The sequence below is a fragment of the Fundulus heteroclitus genome, chromosome 5 (assembly GCF_011125445.2).
Source record: "Fundulus heteroclitus isolate FHET01 chromosome 5, MU-UCD_Fhet_4.1, whole genome shotgun sequence".
In the NCBI taxonomy this organism is placed as follows: Eukaryota; Metazoa; Chordata; class Actinopteri; order Cyprinodontiformes; family Fundulidae; genus Fundulus; species Fundulus heteroclitus.
The window spans coordinates 35859140-35873574 of NC_046365.1; the positions used below are offsets into that span (position 1 = coordinate 35859140).

The 14435-nt window shown below is 43.1% G+C and overlaps 1 protein-coding gene across 7 annotated transcripts in view; it reads left to right on the top strand.

Annotated features, from left to right (window-relative positions):
- LOC105931337 (LIM and calponin homology domains-containing protein 1) overlaps positions 1 to 14435 on the top strand; it is a 47923-nt gene that overhangs the window by 13837 nt on the left and 19651 nt on the right. For 4 of the 7 annotated variants that reach the window (XM_036137508.1, XM_036137512.1, XM_036137509.1 and 1 more), the window contains exons 6-15: positions 381 to 491; positions 1382 to 1509; positions 1652 to 1722; positions 6763 to 6964; positions 7080 to 7277; positions 8030 to 8338; positions 8499 to 8741; positions 11304 to 11561; positions 13254 to 13613; positions 13700 to 14041. In XM_036137508.1, coding sequence (XP_035993401.1) covers positions 381 to 491; positions 1382 to 1509; positions 1652 to 1722; positions 6763 to 6964; positions 7080 to 7277; positions 8030 to 8338; positions 8499 to 8741; positions 11304 to 11561; positions 13254 to 13613; positions 13700 to 14041 — 2222 coding nt within the window. The remainder of the gene's footprint in view (positions 1 to 380; positions 492 to 1381; positions 1510 to 1651; positions 1723 to 6762; positions 6965 to 7079; positions 7278 to 8029; positions 8339 to 8498; positions 8742 to 11303; positions 11562 to 13253; positions 13614 to 13699; positions 14042 to 14435) is intronic. The other 3 variants (XM_036137510.1, XM_036137513.1, XM_036137514.1) reach the window with 3 other exon arrangements.

Genomic DNA, 14435 nt, shown 5'->3' on the forward strand with positions numbered 1-14435 from the left:
GGTCGGGAGAAGGGCGAAAACATCGTTTCCACCAACAAAAGCCTTCAGAGGCGTTCTCTGATGTTCTTTTAATGAAACAATATCAGATAGATTGGACAACACAGAAGAAATAGCAGCATCAATGCTAACGCTTGCTTCCTCGATGCGAGCCGCCATTGTTGTTGGAATCTCACGGTCGCTTCTCCACTACGTCACATCCATGAAACACCCGCCCTGCGTCCTGATTGGCCAGACCATAAATTTGGTTGGGGAAATCACTTTCAATGAGCAATGTCCCAGATGTATGTGAGTGGAGCTAGGTGGAGCGAGACATGCATCTGGCTGTTGTCAGGTTATTCAATTTATAAATATGAACCAAAGGTCGAATGTTTGCCTGCCAGGTGCTGAACACGGTGTTCTGGCTCGGAAAAGCGGCCAGTGGCTGCGCTTCCTACAGTGGTCCTAATCTTAACCTCAAGGAGTTTGAAGGGCTTCTGGCTCAAATGAAGCTGGTGAGTTCACTACTGGCGCTGGTTCCCTCCATCCATCATTCTTTCAGTCAGTCGTTATTCATTCTTTCCCCATTCAAGGTCTCTCAAGATGGCACCAGCGTGTTTCGGGCCGCCTTCTGTCTTTACCAAACTTTAACCATGGGAAGCGTCTGGTAAAGCCAGGCTTCTCAGTCAAGCAGGGCAGACATTTTGCTGATTGTAGGTTGTTGGCATCTAGGAGAACATGAATGACTTTTGTCTTCATACGCCATAAGAAGAGGATACAAGTATTCTATAGATTAATAATGTAACAAATAGCTGGTTTTTGGTCAGTCTTTTGCTTTAATAGATAGCCTGCAGTCAAACACATGCCACTCATAGCTTGCCAGCCTTTATTTTTAAACAGCGCTGTCATAATAAGGGTGATTGCGTGGCTCTCCTTAAGTTTCCATGCCATGGTTACATGTGTTTTTTTGTGTGTGACTGCCATTGTTTCCAAAGCCTGAATTTGTCTTTCTTGTCAGTGAGGTAAGACGTGTAGTAGCCTTCTTTGATCCAGCTGGTCAGCAGTGCACAGCAGTGATTGTGAGAGAGTTTAATAAAACTTGGACACTCCAGCATTTTAACAGTAGGAATCCCAAAGCCTAAAACTTTAATGGTTTTAAAACAGTGGCTCTATACATCGGTGATATTGCTTGATTCTAATCATCAACCCAATCATAATTAAGACTATTTCAAAGATTACAAAAAATGTGTCTCAGTGGAAGGAGAATATGGCACAAAGATAAATGACTGAAGGTTTTTGAGCAGTATTCTGTTTCAGAAGTGCCATATTACAGACTCAAAGTCCAGTTTTATACCAAAGCTTTACAGAGCTTGTACTTTCCGCTGATGTTTTGATGTTTTTGTAGGAAAGCGACGAGGGTGGCGACAGCTCTCAGAAACGCAGCGTTCGAGACAGCGGCTACGACTGCTGGGACTCGGAGAGGAGCGAATCTCTTTCTCCGCCACGTCACACCCGGGACAACTCCCTGGACAGGTCAGACATGAGTGGACACACGCCTGATCCTTCTCAATATAAAGTCTGCGTTTGTATTTAGATTAATGTAACTTTTTGAGTTTTTTTTTTTTTTTATTTAAAACTCAAATGTATATATTCTGTGGTATTTTTGCTTTTACAGTCTAGATTCGTTTGGGTCCCGATCGCAGCAAAGCCCCTCCCCTGATGTTGTGAATCGAGGCAACAGTGATGGTTAGTTATCATCTGTGTATTTTTGTCGTATTTAAAGAGACCCAAACCAGCTTTGTGCTGCTGCTTTCAGTCTCATTTCTATTTACAAACGGTCTTTTTTCTTAAGCACACACAAGAGAATGGCAGACACAGTCTCCCAGAGCTCTTGGAAACAAAGTCCAGGAATGCTGAACTATTCCTGTGAATACAAAACAATTTATCCATAAATAAAAGGAATGCTTTCCTCTACCATGTTTATTTAGGGTTTACCCTTGGCATAAGGTGACTACTCAGTCTGAGGGCAGACAACAGCTGAGCATCACAGCTTGTGTGTGTTCTTGTACTTGCAGCTGAGTGAGAAAAGTGAGGACTTTGATGTAAAGTGTGGATCTTTTGTCAGTCCTCACTTTTACTCTGCACTAGGGGTTAGGTTTAGCACTATGGTGTCAATTAGGTTTAGGTTAGGGTGGCTTTAGGTATTAAACCAATAAAGGTTAGGGCTAGAGTCAGGCTTAGGTCATAGAAAGGCTAGAAGATGAATGAATGTCTAGGGAAGACAAGGCATAGTCCTCACTATGTACATTAAACAAAGGTGTGTGTGTCCCCCAGATGCATCAAAACTGGGTTTATGTACCGTACTTTCCAGACTATAAGGCGCACTTAAAATACGTAAATTATCTAAAAAAGTTGATGATGCGCCTTATATGTGATTACCGTTGTGTTTGCTGACCGATTTTATGTGGTACAATACACTCAAAAATCTATTAAAATGTGTAAGTACGACTTTGGTTAGCAACAAAGCTGCTCCGCTCTATGGATATTAGGAGCATTACGGTACTCTGTGTCACTACCTGATCGAAGCCCTGAGCTGTCTACAAGACTGCCTGACTGTAATGTCTAAACTAGAAGTGCATTCATGTAAGGCAGCCCTGTCCGGAGTACGCGCTAGCAACAATAAACCAAGTAAGTTAATTCAATATAAAAGTTAAGATTATTTTGGCTTTATGTTAGAAACAGGGCAGTGTAGTCCAGCTACTCTGTTCTCCTGACAGAGACGGATAGTTCTCCCTCTCAGGAGAGAGCGGTGTATCTGGAACCTCTGTCAGTGAGCAAATTAGTTAGATGGTCTAGTAAATTTGTTAATAAGTATGGAAATAATCATGTTAGAGAGCACTGCTTCTAGGCTTTTTTTTAATTCACAATGTTTAAAAGTTTAAAAGTTGTGCTTCTTTTTATTGTAAGGATAAGACTCCGGCGAGAGTTGTAGCATTGAAAAATCAACTTTATTTACATGACAGTTAGTCCAATTCAGTTAAATTTTCTTCAGTTCAATAAAACACGATTCGTACCAAAGGGTTGCAGTTTCTCTTGTTATCTAAGTTTCTTTAAGGAGTTATTATAGATAGATAGTTAGTATAGATATAGATTTATAGACGTTATTATCTTTGCACATAAAGAGTCAGCATGCAGCTTCAGTTATTACAACTACAAACTGATCAGACCCTAGAATCTGGTGTAGACTCAGACCTGAACCTTCAAGGACACATAAAGACCGTCACAAAGTCAGCCTTTTACCACCTGAAGAACTTTTCCAGGGTTAAAGGACTGATGTCCCAACGAGATCTAGAGAAACTCATCCATGCATTTATCTTTAGTCGCATTAATTACTGCAGCGGTGTTTTCACACGTCTGTCCAAAAAATCAGACAACTGCAGCTGATCCAGAACGCTGCTGCTCGTATTCTCACTAAAACCAGGAAGATAGAACATTGACCCGGTTCTAAAGTCCTGACAGTGACTCCCTGTATCTCAGAGAATAGACTTTAAAATACTTCTGCTAGTTTATAAGTCACTGAACAGCTTGGCACCTAAACACATTAAAGACCTGTTGTTGCTGCATCAACCCTCCTGACCATTCAGATCTTCTGGTTCTGGTCTACTCTGCATACCCAGAACCAAACATGGAGAAGCAGCATTTAGTTCCTATGCTCCACAAATCTGGAACAAATTTCCAGAAAACTGCAAATCAGCCTAAACACTGAGTTCCTTTAAATCAAGACTAAAAACCCCGCCTGTTTAGAGATGCTTTCAGCCGTAATAACAGGAACACTGACCAACAGATTTGATGTTTTTACCTGATACAATTTAATGTTTGTTACTTGTCTCACAACCAGTGACAGTTTCAATGTGTTTGATGTGTTCATGATGTAAAGTACTTTTAACCTCCTTGTTGCTGAAATGTGCTACAAATAAACTTGACTTGACTTATACTGATGAAGAAAAGAAATGTAACATTTACTCTAAAAGAGTAAAAGCTTGGTGACCGCTGTGCTTCTAACTTTGCTGTCTGGTATAACTGTAACAACAGCACAGGTACTGTCTGTCTTTCTGTGAGTGAGGATTGTTCTCTGGGGTGACGGCTGGGCTACTAGCAAAAGCTAAATAAATGCTAAATAATGAATGAATGCTAAGCTAATAAATCGCTAACCTGGAAATCGATAGGAGTGAAAAAAAATCACCATTCAAACTCCAATTCGCCAGGGAGGCTCAAGATTGAGATGCTTTTATATCCCACAGCGGCAGAGCTACTGACATCAGTTTCTCTTGGTGACATCACAAATACTTTTAAACCAATAGCAATACTGATTCAAATTTAATGCGAGACATTACATTTTAGTCTTAGGAGGGAGCCAGACTGGCTGTTTTAGACACAAAAGCAATATTTCAACACGTATGCAATAATTTATTGAAGATGATGACCAGAATATGTAGACAGTGCTATAAGACATCCATGTTATCAGCAAACAAAGTTTATTTGGGGGTGAGTTATCCTTTAACAACGTTGCTCTGTTTGTGCTGGAGGACCGGATCTTTGGTGTGAACCAGTCTTTGCCAAAAATGTGTTTTAGGGTTTGAAAACCACTGGGACGCCATGTTTAGAACTTCTGGGTTCTCTTTTACATCCAATGGCTGACCGGAGTCCTGTTTGGGTTTCTTTTCTGCTTTGAGGAAAGCCCAGTTGGGATAACCACATTGCTTTAGGGTAGGGGTCACCAATATGGTGCCTGTGGGCCCCTGGGGAACACATGTGGTGCCCACGAGCCTGTTCTACAAACAGCACAATCCACCAGTGAGCTGCTTCTAAAACTTTTTTTTATTCAGTTACTCTTCCTGTTTACACTTGCATTTATATGGATTTAAAAACAACAATATATATGACAACATAAACTTACTTTAACATAAACTTAAGGCTCTGACTCTTCTAGTTCAAAGGTCAGTACTGGTGTAGCTCTCCGTTTCAAAAAGGTTGATCCCTGCTCTAGGGCCTGTGTTGCGTGTGATTTCACCTTCTCTCCAGTTTCTAAGTTTGCGGGGACGTTGTCTGCTCTGTGATTCAGAGTCCTGATGACTCCTAGTGGGTGTTAGGAGTCAAACCGCAAGTAGCGGTCTGTGTGGGTGGGTTGGCGATAACACGGCAATTTCTAACTGTTCCACCGGACCTAACAAAATTCTTTGTATTTTTCTACCTGGATTATTGAGATGCATCAGGGCATTATGAAGTGACTCCAGAACAGAGCCAGCCTTCTTTTCAAACTTGGTCCTCAAGTCAACAACCCCAACAGATCACTGAAAAGGAGCTAATACTTTCACTAACAAACTGAAGGAAGATGTAGGAGCCATTTATATATTTTGTGAATATATATTTTCTCCCTGGTAATGGTAGTTGGGAACGTCAGGCAGGACATAGGTGTGTCCACAGGTGGTGAGGCAGCACTTCTCCAGCTCAGTGACTAAAGGGTAAAAGTAACTGCAGCAGATCTGTGTCAGCCTGCTGGAAACACTGAAGGATCCAAGCTTCTTGAAGAAATCTGTTCTTTTATGTCCATTGTTCCGTCCCCTGTCCAGTCTGTTGTCATGGTGAACATTGACGTATTCATTTCTAATTATGGAAATAATATTTATACTTAGCTTCTTGTTCATCTCTACATCCCACAGCAGCAGATGCAATTCATTTCAATACAATTGTATTGATATAGCACCAATTAACAACACTTGTCATCTCAAGGCTCTTTACAATGTCAAATTAAATCAGATTATACAGGTTGGTCAGAAAGTTTCCTCTCTAAGGAAACCCAGCAGGTTGCATCAAGTCTCTCCAAGCAGCATTCACTCCTCCTGAAAGAGCGTAGAGCCACAGTGGACAGTCGTCTGCATTGTTGATGGCTTTGCAGCAATCCCTCATACTGAGCATGCATGAAGCGACAGTGAAGAGGAAAACTCCCCTTTAACAGGGGAGGAAACCTCCAGCAGAACCAGAACCAGGCTCAGTGTGAACGCTCATCTGTCTCGACCCACTGGGGCTTAGAGAAGACAGAGTAGAGACACAGAAAGCACAGAAGCTCACATTGACCCAGGAATATATTCTATGTTAGATGGTAATAGAGGATGATCTGTCTTCCCTGGATGATTTTACAGCTAACAGAACACCAGACCAGGTGTACCTTCTATGAAGAGAAAAATGACAGAGACCAAAAAGTTAAAAGCTCAAATAACAACTAACAATGCAAATTGGAGAACAGTAGGAGAACTCAGCAGAGTGAGAGAAATAGACCCTGATGTCCTCCAGCAGCCTAAGCCTATAGCAGCATAACTATAGAGATAGCTCAGGGTAACATGAGCCACTCTAGCTATAAGCTTTGTCAAAGAGGAAAGTTTTAAGCCTAGTCTTAAAACTCTGCCTCACAGACTAAAATTCCTCTGAGTACTTCTGCAGATGGTGGTGCTCTGACCTATGCTGACAGTTTGAGTTGTACAGAGTGAAAAGCAATGGTGGCAAAACACTACAAGACCAAGCACTTCATGAATAAACTTACTTGACTAACTTTGACTGCATTTGTTATCATAGTCGAGTGAAAATATATTGTAGCTTTATTACGCATTTCTTTCCTTATCAGTCTTACAGACATCATGTTACAACGTAATTTATTTTTTAGGTATTTTCAGTTATTAGTAAAATGTATTATTAATAATATCTGACTTTCTCATTTTCTTTGATGACCAGGTCGAGGCAGCGACTCGGAGGCTGACGCTTCAGGCAGGAAACCAGATGTGCGGAAAGATGACATGTTGGCCAGAAGAACAGCCAGCAGCGAATCCCGATGCCCGGTCCCCTTTAACCAGTTTCTTCCCAACCGAACCAATGCCAGCTGCTACATCCCGGCCCCGCGACGAAAACAACACACAGAAGAAGGAGAGCAGCGGAGGTAATTTATCTTAAAGAAAAACAAAAGCTACAGAGAGCTAAAAGAGGTAAAAACCCACGAGTGTTTGGTCTTCGACCCTAATCTGTCCCTGGCGTTATGACGCACCATTCTTCAGTCACCTTCAAACCACCCCAGAACAAAGCAAAAGAAATGGATTGCACCACAAACCCCCCAAGACGGTGACTTGGGCACCTGAAAACGAAGCTGAAAAGCTAAAACTGGGAGCGGACTTGGAGGTGTTGGAGCAGAGGAGGCTGGAGAAGTTGAAGAAGGCAGGAATTAAAGTTCTTCCTGCTGCAGTTCGCTACAACAGGTCAGGGTTGGAGGGCATGAGAGCTGCGGCTGACGTGTGTGTGTGTTTTTTTTATTGAACTCACTAACAAGTTGTGTTGTCAGGTTTTTTGGAATGGGCTCGGTTTAAACTGAGGTTGTGGCTGTGTGTAGCTTCTTCATGATGCTGGTGAAGGTTCTCAGTCATCCAGGTCATGGTCATTCCGAAAAAAAGTAAAAAACAAAGCAACTGGACTTGTTTTCCGTAGTTGAAGACGTTTCGTTTCCTCTCCAGGAAGCTTTCTCAATTCAAAGAGTCTGGAGTAATGATGAGTACCAAGCTTTATACTACTGCCTTGTAATGTCTAAGCCATTACAAGGGCTTTGTTAGGCAGCAGTATAAAGCTTGGTACTCATCATTACTCCAGACTCTTTGAATTGAGAAAGCTTCCTGGAGAGGAAACGAAATGTCTTCAACTACGGAAAACAATTCCAGTTGCTTTGTTTCTTCTTCATGATGGAGTTTGTGTCACTGCCAAGAGAAACCATGGCTTTGATATTGCTGGTGTTGTGAGAAAGATATTGTCAGAAGAGCTGGTTTGGTGTTTGTGTTACAGTGTCATATTTAATGCTTACCGAGGGGCATCTCAATGATCAAATGCTGCATCTCAAAGGAAAACTAACCAACGAGACTGTCCAAAGTAACCCGCATGTTCCTGCTTCTGATTGACAAATGGTTCAAAGGTTTCGTTTTCTTCTCTGAAAAAATGACCACCATCCCCTCTAAAATCCCAGCGCTCCTATAATTGAGGAGAAGGAAGCGAGGTCTCCGTCTCCGAACATTATCCTCCGCTCTGAAAATGAATTTTTGAGCTCCCGCAACTCGGCGTGCGATTCCTCCTCTGACGGGGAACAGGAAGCGGAAAAGCGGAAAGTTCCCGATGTTCGCAGAGACGACCTGGCATCCCGACGAGTTCACCGGAGCCCGGTTAACTCCAGGGTCCATCAGTTCGTCCCTCCTCCGGCGTGCACCAACAAGGACAGGGAGCGCTGGGAGGGCATCAGACGGGCTTCACAGCAAACCCTGCAGGAGAAGGAGATCAGGTCAGCTGAGGTCTCGTGTTTATATCCCATTTTCTCCGACCCGTTAATACATTTCTCCTTTTCCATTTCTCTGTGGGTGTTGCTATCCCGCCGGGTAACGTTTGCTCCACTCTGACGGATAACGTGTCCTACTTATCGCCTCTGGCTGGTGATTGGACAGTGAGAAGGAAGCAGCCCCTGACATCATAACTCGTAAAGACTCCCCCGTCCTGAAGGAAGAGGGGGATGTGGGAGAAGAGGGAAAAGATAAGTTGTTGCCCAATAAGCAGAAGGATGACCTCGCTAATAGGCGGGGCCAAAGTAGGCCCCTCCCCCAGCGGGATGGACCAATAAGCTTTGCTTCATCCTCCATGAGTCAAGCCGATATGCAGAAGTGGGAGAGACTCAGGATGGCTGAACCAAGGTGCCAAACACACTCACTGAGTACAACGCTTTTCATTTGTGGGATGTACTGTCAGGTGAAAAAACTAGGACACCCCATTAAATATTGTATTTTTTTTAAAAACACTTATTTTTGTTGGTTAATCTCAGGAAAAGACAGTGATTTAATTGGAGGTAATCACCGTTAATGTCCTCTGTTTTAGTCATTAAGCTCAACAAAAACATGTTTAAAACAACCGTTGGACGCCCTGCCTCCCTAGCAGCTAGTCTTAGCCCTTTTAGCTGAACTAAGACGCTTCTCGTAGCCATCTACTGGTCCGTAACATCAGTCTGAGGAAGGTCTCCCCCATTCCTCACTTTCAGCTGTCAGATGTTTGAGGGGTTTCTTGCCGTTACGCCCCGTTTCAGTCCCTCAACAGCATTTCGAGGAGATCAAGGTCTGGGCTTGGACTCAGCTCAGGACTTTTCATTTATTTTTTCTAAGCAGCTCTGTTGCGGATTTACTTGTATGTTTTGGGTCTGTTCAGTTCTGGTTCGTCTTTAATTTATTTTTCAGACGATCTCGCATTTTTCTCCGACTCCTTGTGATATGCGGCAGAATTCAGGCTAATTTATATGATGGTGAGCTGGCCGTGTTCTGCTGTAGCAAAGCATCCCCTAACAATGACACGTCCACCAGCAAGTACCAGGTTAATTTCCTGGAATGTCGTATTTGGCTTTTACTAAATATTTCCTTTGATTTAGTGTCCAGATAATTCAGGTTTAGTGCTCCGCTCCAGAGGTGTCAGCAGGAACAATAACCTTCTGCAGATCCCATGATGAGGTTTTAGGGTTTTTTGGAGACTGCTTTTAGCATGTCTGGGCCAGCAGTTAATATTAATTACATTTTGCAGCGTTGTTAAAGTGATATAAAATTCTACATTACCAGTAGAAAGAGACTGTGGTAGGGGGTCCTTTTTTTCACATGACTGTGTCCATAAGTGTGTGTGTGTGTGTTGTAAATTACCTTTAGATATAGCTAATGCTACATAAGAAGGAATATAAAATGAACGCTCCATTAGTGTTAATATTAAAATTTCTCACCTTTAAACTTGAATCTGGTTTAGAAAATTTGTCAACAACTTACAGACCCTCCACATTTGGCACCCTGGTAAAAAACAAGAAGTATTAAAGCCTTAAAATGAACCCATCTTTATTTCAGAAACCTAATCTCTGTCTCTTTTAAATATTTTAGGAAAAATTAATTTTGTGCTGACCTTTCTTTATTGAAGGAGTGGGATGTTTAGCTGTGTGACTTTGAAACTATGAGTTCAATTCTCCCCCAAAAAGCTCTGAGACGCTTGTTAGAGTCCATTGGATCATGACGTTTCTGAAATATCACAACGTTTGAAATAAAAATGTAGTTTGTTTTCCCAGAAAACTGAAAATGCTTCATCACTGAGTTGGTCAGCAGGAAAATAATTCAAAACAGTCCAAACATCCCAGCAATGGTTCACCAGACACAAAAATCAAGCATTTCTGTGATCATGCTGCGGTCACAAACCTGTGGAGTTAGCTGAAGAGAAGCAGATCAGGACAGTAGATGGTTTGGAGATGTCTAAGGAATAATGTAAGATCTCTGGGTGCTCCAGGTTTGTGAAATGTTACAGGAGAAAACTAATTGCTGTCCTGTAGGAATAAAAGAGGGTTCTACAAAGTGGTGCCAATAGTTCAAACACCAGGGATTTTGTAGGATTTTTAAATCCCTGAATGCATAAACTTAAATTAAAGCCAGGATTTGTTTTCCTACATTTTCAAAGTGAGATAATGTTACTGAAATAAAGGGCTTTGAGTACATCTTTACCAATAAATGTGGAGGGGGCTATATGAGTTCATCTGAACCAGTTGTTGGAAATGATTAATCCCAAGATAGTGTCTGTCATGTCTTGCTCAAAGACTACACATCAACACATGTAGTTTGCAGTCACTGACAGAAAACAAATATTAGAAGTTTGAACGTGACATTAATTAAGCATTAAAGTTCTGAATAGTTCTGAAAGCGCTGAACCTCCACGGTTCTCTGTTTTCTTCTCGCCTCACTGTTGATTATCTTTATCATTGGAGCTTTCAGTTCTCTTTATTCTTGCTCGGCTGGCATTTAAAAAGGAGCGGGGAATTGGCTAGTCTGTATGGGACCTGATGTGTGTGTGTGTGTTCGACCAAAAAAATGGGCGACTGTTGGCTGCGAGCTCTGCTCCGGCTTTGTTTTTGTCTCCGTGCTGATCTCATTGCGACATGAGGAACAGGATAAAGAGTTTTTTGTGCTCCGACGGAGCCGCAGTGAGGAGGAAAATGTGGCTACCTACAGTATAGGAGATTAAATGCTAAGTGTGTTCTGGTGTGCTGAAGTGATCCAAACAGACAACCCCATGCTTTGTCCTCCACTACTTCCTGTCTAACAAAACGTATCAACCTCATCGACCTTTTGTCTTCACAGTCTGATCTTCTTTTATGTCTCTTCCACCCTGTTCCTTTCTCCCCCGCTTGTCTGCTTGCTGTGCGTCTGTGTGACTCCTTGTCCTAATCTGCGAGGCTGCGTTTACAGCGAGGATAGGCCAGCCCCCGTGTGTCAGGCTTGTCTGCAGAAAACTTATGGGAGCCCTGTCAGCGGATCAGCAAAGGCTGCACGAGGTCACAGCAGAGTTGTGACCTTTGGGGGCGTCACTGAGATCGAGCGGCCGACAGACGCAGTCGTGTCGGGAGGAGGGGAGGAGACGGAGTTGCTTAGACGACTCCTTGCCAAGGCAACAGTAGCCATGCCTACCATTGGCCTGGGCTCCCAGCTTTCAGAGCGGGAAGGCAGGTATGAACGAGGCCAAACACAAGACGAGCTAGCGGTGGCTCCAGTCCAAAGTCGCCCGCGTAAGCCTGCGCTGCTCTGAGCGATAGTGGGCCCTTTTCTGTTGTTTTGCTTATCAACTTAAACAAATAAACTGCTTGTTGCAACCGTTTCATAATGTTTCAAGGTCCTAATGGCCAGTTTCCCTTCACCCCCGTTGTGTAGCTCGAAAGCACTTCTCTAATGCTTTGCATAGCATCGATTTGCTCATAGTTTCAATAGAAAACAAAGATGCACGCATGCATGCAGAATTACAAGAAGAGCCCAATGAATCGGTCTGATGGGCCTGGTGAAATTAGCCTGCTCCAGATAAATCGGTGACGGCACGTTCACAAATAATTAATGTTGAAAAGAAACTTTAAAGATTTAGGAAAAAAAAACACTTGAATATTCACATTAAGGTGGAGAATATCAATTTACTCGCTTGTTTTGTAAAAATAAGCCAAGAAATCTGAAGTTGTGTGTTTCATCTGCTTCCTATGTTAGAGCCTTTAAGCGCGCTAATCTTCAGTGCCTTGCTAACCTTTTAATACCCCTTAAACGTTTTAATAATTTATCTGGTTACACCCAGAACATTCAGTGGTTAGCATTTTACATGTTGGACACAGAGTGCATTTGTTTTCAGCCCCCCTGACTCAATGCTGTGTAGAAGCACCTTCAGCTGCTTTTGACCAACTATAGACAGGAAATTTACCGTATTCTTCTTTGCAGAAACAGCTGAACCTGAGTCTCATTGGATGGAGAGCTTCTGTGCTCAAAGCATGTATCAAATCTTCAATTGGACACGCAAATATGATGTAATTGTAACCATTTTATTGGAGCTCTTCCTGCAATTTTGGGTTGTTGTCCTGCTGGAAGAACGCCACCGTCTCAACTATGTTGCAGCAACAGGCTGCTCTTCCAGTATTGGCCTGTGTTTAGCTCCATCCATCGTCTCCCATCACCTCTAAGACCAGCTTTCCTTTTCTGCAGAAAAAAAAACATCCCCACAGCATGATGCTGCCACCAACATGTTTTATGTGCAGCATTGGTTATGAATACAGCACGAAATGCACGGCACACTTTTTAGATTTTAAAGAAAACATGTTAAAATATTGAAGACCATGTATCATGTGGCTTCCACTTCACATTTTCGCTCTATTTTGGTTATTTTGTTGGTCTGTCACATAAAATACATTGAAAGTTGTGGTTGTCAAAGTTCAAGAGGTATAACAACCTTTGCATAGAGCTGTGGTTCCTTCCTGCATCCGTTTGCTCCTCGGAGGTCGATGTCCTGCATGTTTTAGATTCATCCTTTCTTCAAACACCTTATTCAAATTGTTTAATTATCTCCCAGTCTCTAACCAACGCTTTGCTGCCGAATGCATGAATATTTCAGCAAGGCACTGCTTTTATTACCTTGAAACATAATTTTAATCCCTTCCACCTCTATTTGAGTCACAGCTGTATGAAAGGAATTATTTCTTGGGCTTGTGTATTTCTGCCTTTGCGGTATAAAATAATTTTTCACAGCACTTGGAGAAGCATAACCTGTTGTTTTCTCCTCTTAACCTGTTTCTCTGCATGTTTAAATGTTACACCGATCATTGCAACAGTTTGTGGGTGTCGGTCACCCACTTCTGTCGCTGTGGCTTTGTCCTTCATGCTGTACTTTAGCGCCCTCATTGATGGATCTGCACCCAGTCAAGCTGCGGACTTCCAACCCTGGGCCAACAAGTCCGCCCCCACGGCCGCCGAGATAGACGCTCGCTTCGCTCAGTACGAGCAGAGAGCGGAAGAAGAAGACGACGACGAGGAAGAGGAAGAGGAGGAGAGGATCCCTGATCTTCAGAAGGATGACATGATGGCAAGGAGGACAGGCACTTTCCAAAAACAAACAACCGCTGCAGCTGCTTCCAGCCGTTTCTTGCCCCTGCCTGGCTCTAAGCGGTGCAGCCGAGGAGTCGCCGCTGCTGATGCTGCGGCTTTGAACAAAACGGAAGTGCAGGCGGAAAAGCGCAAGGAGCCCAACTCCAGGTGGGCTTAGCAGGGTGCAGAGGCCACTAACACGTTTGGGGTTGCTTGCTTCGTCGTGATTGGTATTTTAGTTATTTAATTTACAGACTGTTCTGCCTTAGAGTGGAGAACCAGCGTCCCAGGGTTCCTGAAGAAACACCTCCACGCCCACTAGAGCCTGCAGTGATCAGAGCAACGTCTCAAGCCGAAGGTGAACTCGACAAGGAGGAAGACGAGCACGATAAAAACGATCGTGTTCCTGACCTAGAGAAGGACGACATGATGGCTCGGAGGACCAGATTGTTACAGAAAGCAAGTGCGGTCAAGAGAAACCAGTTCAATCAGTTCCTCCCGGCCCCTGCATCAGTCAGGTCCAACATCAGCCCAGCGTCTGCAGTGAAACATCCATGCAGCAGCTCTAAACGCCCAGAAAGCATAGACAGAGAAAGGTATTTACTGTGCCGGAACGAAGGCATGGTGTGGGAAATCTGCTGAAATTAACACTAGAATAGTTTACACAACTGGTTTGGATCATATTAGCTTTATGTGCATGGAAAGGCTAACATGAGCTGGTGTCCTGGCTGTTTAAAGTTGATCCTGAATGAATTGACTTGTTTTGGTTTTCTGCAGGACTGTTTGAATCTGTTTGGATGGCTGCCGGGGATTTATCTGCGCTAAATGGCTTGTTGTCTTGGATTAGCTGGATTAACTGGTCCTATCAGCCGTTTTCCTTACATGAATGGCTCACCTCAGGCTTTGGTAGGGCTAACATTGTTATGTTCTTTAGTTTTACCATCACTAACTGGCTTTGGTTGGCATGACTCTGGTTCTGGAGTTTCAGCT